Raw genomic sequence first — 8,035 nt, 5'->3', positions numbered from 1 at the left:
TGTGCATGTTAAATTTATAATAAAAATTGACATATTTTTAAAAACTTGTTTTAAATACTTATTGTTTTAATTAATACCTGCTCATATGAATCATATTTAAATCCTATCTAATTCATCTGTGTCTGTGCATTATTGCATCTGCTCTGCCAGTTTAAATTTACTGCTATTTAAAGAAGAGTAAATTGTGGAGGGAAGCTAACATCACACATGACTTTTAATGATGGAGCTGAGCACATACTTTCAAATTCCAGATATTATATCATTTTCCTTGTACTGGGGGGCTTCATGGAATTGATGAAAAGAGCTGTTTTTGGGGTGGAGGTTTTTTCTTGTAATTTTTAACAGCATTACAACACAGATTGACAGCATCACATTTATCAAAGTTTGTTTTGTTACTTTTGTCTCTTTTGTTCTGACCTCACCTACACAAATTCTTTCATCAGACCCTCTCTTTGGTCAATTGTCATGTCATCCTTCACCATGGCATTCCTTAAATGTAAAAGAACTGTGTTTTTTCAGTCTATTTGGTAAGAATGGAAGGTGGGAATGGAGACAAATGTACTTGAACAACCATAAAAAATAAAATAAAATAATTACAAGAAGAAAAACAACAAGTTTATATAGTAATACGTATAGGTCATCCCCAAAGCAATTATTACTATGGTATATTGAAGAATCAGACATGTAATTTCTAGGGGAGCAATATTTTTAAATGTTGATGCACTTCAAGTCACAGAAAATGTCAAATGCTTTCCAAACTGTGAGACACAGATTCATGCACAACAAAATCTTTCAGAATTTCTATTTTAAATAAAGCAGCAAAACTGGGAATTGAAGAAAAGATTTTTAAAATGAAATAAAGTATTGAAAAGGATTTTATTGTGTCAGAGTAGCTCAAAAACGTTCAATTCATCAGGAGAGTGGTTAAAGTGCTCCAACTTATGTTCCAAAGTTTTTGTTTCAGGACACAGGATTCAAACTAAATTCTGCCTTCTCTGATGTTTGATATGAGTAGCTTCTGTTTTCTTTCCTTTAATCTTCCCAATAATTATATGATAATGTTTTCTCCTGCTATTGACAATTCTTCTAGGTAGTCCTGACTTGATCTTTCCCAGAAGATTTTTAGTATGTGCTTTGTTCTCTATTTTTGTTTTTTTGCAAAGGATGATTTTATTAATTCTTAAGCGTACATAGACAAACACACATTAAGTGTATATGAAAAGACACAGCGTGGAAGGACGACCAGAGCAACTGTTATCTCTGGAGGAGACAGCAAATTGGGTGGAAGGAGGAACTGGAAGGAGAGTGTCATGTTTTGCTCTGTGTATTTCTGCATTTGGGGAATTGTTTTATAAGCAAAGATTTATATATTACTTACAATGTATACTTTTGAAAATATAATAAATAGACAAATATGTAAATGAGCAATATGAACAGTGAAAACAATTTTACTGAAGTGAATGCAGTGTTTTAACAATCAGAGTTTTCTAGGAAAAAGGTAGTAGGACTTCTCAGTCTTTGATTCCAAATGGTTCCCTCTCTCATTAATGGGCTCATGTTAACACATAGAAAATGGAGCTTGAATTAAAATAATGTACAAAATATAATTAGCAGCAGATTATGTGCCCTTAACACTGACTCAGATTTTCTAGGGGTGCATATAAAAAATGAAATAAATGAATGTGATAACACACTTGAACAAAATGCATCCTCTCACTGGTGTTATATTATGGGCTAAAAATGACACCATCAGTTCAGGTTCCTGTATCACTTTGACTCCTATTTAAACAACCATTGGACCATGAAGGAAAGATTTTTTTCTATAACTTCTAGCTGATTTCCTGGGTTCATTTACTTTTAAATAAAAGTTTTCTGTCTAGGTGCGATGATTATTTCTTACTCTTGTTATATGTCTAGATACTGATCTTTCTGAACTTAACTGCACCTTTTATCTAGTTGTTATTTCACTGAATCCAAAATCAACATTATCTAAGTATAATACTCTAAAAGAAAAAATATATTCCTTGTCTTCTCATATCATTCGTTCATTTTCAGTACAGAATTTTGAGAAAGTAGATGAACATGTATTAAGAATTTAGATTTCCAAAAAGAATACAAATGAACAAATACTTGCCCCCAAAAGATAATATAATGTTGAACACTTGAAAACCAAACCGAATGACACACAAACTGTCATACAATTTTATATTAAATCATTATCCATGTTCTTAAGGTAATATGGATTATTTTATTTTAATCTTTATGGTAATTTTTCCTTTACCATTTCATTCCCTTATATCCTCTTCCCCAGCTATCATCACACTGTTGACCATGTCCATGAGTCCTTTTCCCTTGTCCCTCAATCCCTGCACCCTCTAATATCCCACCCACACTACTTGTCATCTGCTCTCCATCTATGAGTCTGTCTCTGTCTTCCCTGTTAGTTCAGTTTGTTCCTTAGATTCCACATAGGAGTTATTTTTTATTCAATAACATAAGGGAGTGGGAAGATTTTAGAGTGTAACTCACAAAAAATTACAATTCATTTCGGTGTTAGTGTGTCAAACAAAGCTGATTTAACACGTTCTATATTTAAACTTATTTTAAAGATTCACTTTTAGTAATATAAGTTCACTTTCAATATTTACTTTGTTTTGAGATAAAAATTAATGTCATAATGAAATAATAAAATGTTTTTTAGTTGTTTATTTGTGTTTCATTGTCACTTAGTAGGAAAACAATTAATGGAATTCATTGGTGAATTACTAACTTGACTTCTCAGTTTTAAATAATATGAGTTGAGCCTGGGAGTTAAAACCCAAATTTTCCATTTTATTCTGTAGTGAGCGGCATCAACCTTTGACCCTTGGCCATGGTCCTGGTTCTTGAACTGCAGCTGAGGTATTATTTACTGAAAAGAAACAAATATGAGAGTAAAAGACAGAAAACTGTACTTGAACAACAATTAAAATAAGTTTTAAAAAAGAAAGAAATATGAAGACATAGGTCACTTTAACTGAGTCACAAATTTGTTCATTTGGTCAGAACACTATCAGTAGTAATGCTGTAAATATCTTCAAGTTCTTTTGATGAGGTTTTGACATGAAGAATGTCACCGAAATTACTATATTTGTAATGAAGGGCTTCACAGACAATCTAGAACTGCAAATTATCTTATTCTTCCTATTTCTAGCAATTTACCTGTTCACTCTGATGGGAAATTTAGGGCTGATTGTATTGGTCATTGGGGATTCCAGGCTGCACAACCCTATGTACTATTTTTTGTGTGTGCTATCATCAGTGGATGCCTGCATTTCCTCAATAATTACTCCAAATATGTTAGTAGATTTTCTTTCAAGGAATAAAGTCATTTCACTCCTTGGATGTGCAACACAGATGTTTCTCGCAATTACTTTTGGGACCACGGACTGCTTCCTCTTGGCTGCAATGGCATATGATCGCTATGTGGCAATCTACAACCCTCTCCTGTATTCAGTCAGCATGTCACCCAGAGTCTATGTGCCACTCATCATTGCTTCCTATGTCAGTGGCATTTTGCATGCTTGTGTGCACACAGTGGCCACATTTAGGCTACCCTTCTGTGCCTCCAATGAAATCAGACATGTGTTTTTGTGACATCCCTCCTCTCCTTGCTATTGCGTGTTCTGACACTCACACAAACCAGCTTCTACTCTTCTACTTGGTGGGCACCGTTGAGATGGTCACTGTCCTGATTGTCCTGATCTCCTATGGTTTAATTCTGTTGGCCATTCTGAGGATGCATTCTGCTGAGGGTCGGAGAAAAGTCTTCTCTACATGTGGTGCTCACCTAACTGGAGTGTCAGTTTTTCATGGAACAATCCTCTTCATGTATGTGAGACCGAGTTCCAGCTATGCTTTGGACCATGACATGATAGTGTCAACATTTTACAGCATCGTGATTCCCATGCTGAATCCCATCATCTACAGTCTCAGGAACAAAGATGTGAAGGCGGCAATGAAAAGAGTGTTTGGGAAAAATGGTGTATGAATAAAGTACATTTTCTCTCTAACCATTAAATATAAATAAAATAAGAATGATATTTGGTGTCTTCTTCTCAAAAAGTTATAATAAAATGTTTTGTTTTAGCATACTTGTGTCTTGTTATTCATCTTACACCTTTTGTTTTTAAGGTCACAGGGAAACGTCCACCTGTGCATTTTCTACACAAGCAGGAAAACTGTATCATTTATTTGTTTCTTACTTAATTCGTTCTCGGAAACACAGCACTCACACATATTGACATATACGCTGATAGTGACTACATTAGTTTGTCAGGTCTGCCGTCACAAAGTACAATAGACTAGTTAGTGGTTTATACCACATAAATTTATTTCTCAGTGTTCTGTAATGTAGAAGTCCGAGATCAAGTTAAAGCAGGTTGATTTCTTCTGGGATTTTTCTCTTTGGTTCGTGCACAGCCATCTTCCCCCTGTGTCTTCACATTCTGTTTTCTGAGTGTCTGTGTCCTATTATCCTTTCTTATAAAGATACTAGTCGTATTGGATAAGGGACCACCCAAATACTGTATTCTAACTTAATGACCAGCTCTTTTGAGTATTCAGAGATTAAGAAGCAATATTTTAAGTATCCATATCTTATCATTCAAGTTTCGTACTCAGTTTATTTCATAATGGGGTTTAAATTAATAAAATATAATATCATCAGTCCATTTCTTAATATAATCATGTTTTATGATTGTGAAAACATGAATTACCTTTATCACTCAGTTTTATATTGTATTGGATCTTTGAGAGAGATATTTTCTAAAGCGGTGTTTTTTTATCGTTAGTAACCTTCTCTGACTTTTATAGCTCAAAAATGCTATTGTAGTTAGACTGACTTAATAAGAAATATATATTCTGATATTTATTTAGAAATACATATTTTAGAATTTAGTTCAATATTATTGTTAACCCCAATTCATGTACATTTTGTGAGATGAAGTAAAGACTTGTATTCACAGCCCCTTTTTTCAATAATATTGCTCTAACAGAGATAATGGTGGTTGTTTATACAAATGTCTTTATAAGTATTGAAAGAACAAAACCAGTCCTGTAGAGAAGCTTGGAATAGAAGGTCACAACTGGGGGTATAATTTATAGGAGGATCTCAAGCTCCATAAAGTAATAGCTCTATTTGTAAGAGGGATAGAAAAAAAAATTTATGACATAATTGAAATACAGAGAAAAAAAGAAAGGAGAGGCAAGAAGGAGGAGTGAGAGAGAGAGGAGCCAGCACAATGGTTCCTCTGTAAGGCTGGGGAACATGGACAGGTGACTGGGAAATTCAGCAGTTCAGTTTCTCTGAGCAGGAGGCCTGATGCTATACCATAACCTCTACCTGGCCTCCTTCCACTGTATCTGCAGTGAGTTTCCTTCATTTTCAAATGATTTCTGAGAAAGGACTTTTTTGTTTTCAGGGAGGTGGTAGTGGAACCTGCCCTTTGGAAAGCAGCCATGATCTATGTGAATCAGGACAACTGGACACCTGGTATGAAGTCCTGCAGACTTCCAGTGAGAAAGCATCAGTGCTCCAACCAAATTCATCCAGAGCTTAAGGGGCCAGAAAATCTCCATGGAAAACCTTAAAGTTTCTCAGTTTTACTTTTGAATTAGAAAAGGTTGTGAACTGGTTCAAATTTTATCATCTTGACTTGCATGTTGCACCCACTCTCTTTACTAAATGTTAGTAAAGTGTTGCATGTACAGAGATAGGGCAGGTATTGAGGGTCGACATTGGGGGCAGTGGTGGAGGTGATGGGTGCCCTTAAGAATTGGTGTCACTTCGAGGACAACTTTTTTTTATTTAATAACATTTCATTCCAAAAGACAGTAATAAAAATGCTATAAGAAGTGCTTATTGTTATGATTGCATAAAGAAGTCAACACAACAGTGTTTAGTGTAAGAGTATAATTTAGAAAGAGTGAGTATATGTTACTTTTGGATAAATAGCAATACTTGGCACTTTTGTGTATATCCACCAAATGAAGAGATAAAATGAAAGGCTTAAAAAGGTAAAATCCCCTTTTACATATTTTTTATTTGTTTAGCCGCATGTCCTGTTTCTTGTTTTCATGTCTACTGAAGCATTTTTGTTCAGTTTTTATTTTGTTCTAAAGGTTCATTTTTTCTCTGTGATACAAATTTCTTTTAAGCTCAAGACAAAAATGGTTGCAAAAGGTTGAGAAATTGAAGGAAAAATGCTACAAAAACAATAAAACTTTTAATAGCTGAACAAAAGATATCTGTGGCAGGAAAGATGGTCTCACTCCACCACTTTCCAAGAAGTGACCATGTGCACCTTCACCATGAGCTTTCAGGCTTGCTCTTCCTCGTTTAGAAATTATAAAAATCTTTCACTATGTTTAACTGTGTTTTAAAATGTGTTTATTTTAATATTGCTGTTTATTGCTTACATAACTGTGTTTTCTTGGGTCAACTAATGCATTTTTCTAAAGGGAAAATTGGGTGTTTGAGGTTGGAAGAAAAAAGGATAATGATTTTCCCATTAAAATTCATGGAGTTTTAAACTCTTAGTTGCCTCTGAACAGCGGGATTGTCAGAGGCCAAAGAAAACCCTTCATGAAGATAGTTCTACATTTATGTTAGTCTGAGTGATTGAAATGGGTTATGCAGGAACCTCTTCAATGCGTCCTTCCCATCCTTGTTCCTTAGGCTGTAAATGATGGGATTGAGCATTGGTATCACGAGAGTATAGAAGACTGAGGCCATTTTATCAGTATCTAGTGAGTGGTTGGTCCTTGGCTGCAAATACATGAAGAGAAGAGTCCCATAGAACACAGTGACAGCCATCAAGTGAGAAGCACAGGTGGAAAAGGCTTTGTGTCGCCCCTCAGAGGAACGGATCCTCAAGATGGCAAGGATGATGTTAAAGTAGGATATCAGAACAATGATCATAGAGAAAAACAAATTGATTACTGAAAAGGTAAACACAACAGTTTCTGGAACATAGGTATCAGAACATGACAATGCTAATAAAGGAATAATATCACAGTAAAAATGGTTGATCACATTGGAAGAGCAGTAGGACACAGAGAACACACAAGAAGAGACAGTCAGTGCTGTGGTCAGGCTGCAGAAGTGTATAAGGAACACCAGCAGAAGGCAGACCTGTGGAGACACCACCACCATGTAATGCAGGGGGTTGCACACGGCCACATAGCGGTCATAGGCCATTGCAGCAAGTGTGAAAATCTCAGCCACAACAAAAAGTATGAATTCACCCAGTTGCACTGCACACCCATAGTAGGAGATGGTTTTCTTGGAAACCAAGAAGTTAACCAGCATTTTAGGGGCAATGACAGTAGAGTTGCCAAGATTGACCACGGCCAAGTGCCGGAGGAAAAAGTACATGGGGGTCTGAAGTCGAGAGTCGACACTGGTGAGGGTGATGATGCCCAGGTTCCATGCCACGGTCAGCCCATAGATGACCAGGAAAACAAAGAAGAGTGGGATCTGGAGCTCTGGGCTGTCTGAAATGCCCATGAGAATGAACTCGGTCACCTGCGAGAGATTCCCTGGTGCCATTGATGTTGTTGCTTTCATCAGTGAATGGGGACAATGAAGAGATGAACAGACAATAAGGTGCTGTCTCTGTTTGATGCCAGCTTGTTAAAAGGTTCATTTAAAATCAGTTTATTTCTTTATTTTTTTGTTGTCTGTCATTGGCTTTTATGTGTTTTTATAAAATTTGTATTAAATTGATTGGGGTGACATTGGTTAATAAAGTTATATATGTTTCAAGTATATGAATCTGTCATATGCCATCTGTGTATTTATCAGCTTTTTTGTTCACATCTTGTTTTCTCTGAATCTTTTCACAAAATCCTAAAACAGGAACTCTCCAGAGACCAATTTCAGACTCTTAGAACTGTCTGAGTAAGGCACTGGTTTATTATTCACTGCTGGCTAGCGTTTGTATTGTGTGAATGCACACTGTTTCATTATATGTATTAATATTGATATGCACAT

At 35.7% G+C, this 8,035-nt stretch overlaps 1 protein-coding gene and 1 pseudogene across 1 annotated transcript; one reads left to right on the top strand and one right to left on the bottom strand.

Moving 5' to 3' along the window:
• Positions 1-3,057: 3,057 nt before the first annotated feature.
• Positions 3,058-4,030, top strand: LOC123831497 (annotated as a pseudogene).
• Positions 4,031-6,643: 2,613 nt separating this feature from the next.
• On the bottom strand, positions 6,644-7,591 carry LOC123831422 (olfactory receptor 8J2-like). Its single transcript, XM_045858302.1, has one exon. It carries the CDS (start codon positions 7,589-7,591, stop codon positions 6,644-6,646), a length of 948 nt encoding a protein of 315 aa, XP_045714258.1.
• Between the last annotated feature and the right edge of the window lie 444 nt (positions 7,592-8,035).

The sequence above is a fragment of the Phyllostomus hastatus genome, unplaced genomic scaffold (assembly GCF_019186645.2).
Source record: "Phyllostomus hastatus isolate PE091 unplaced genomic scaffold, TTU_PhHast_1.1 phas_scaffold_177, whole genome shotgun sequence".
NCBI classification, from domain to species: Eukaryota; Metazoa; Chordata; class Mammalia; order Chiroptera; family Phyllostomidae; genus Phyllostomus; species Phyllostomus hastatus.
The sequence above is the reverse complement of the archived record's forward strand: the minus strand, read 5'-3'. Positions and strand labels throughout refer to the sequence as shown.

What these genes read in the sequence shown, in the direction of transcription:
- LOC123831422 (XM_045858302.1), bottom strand. Translation starts at nt 7,591, where the DNA reads ATGGCACCAGGGAATCTCTCGCAGGTGACCGAGTTCATTCTCATGGGC.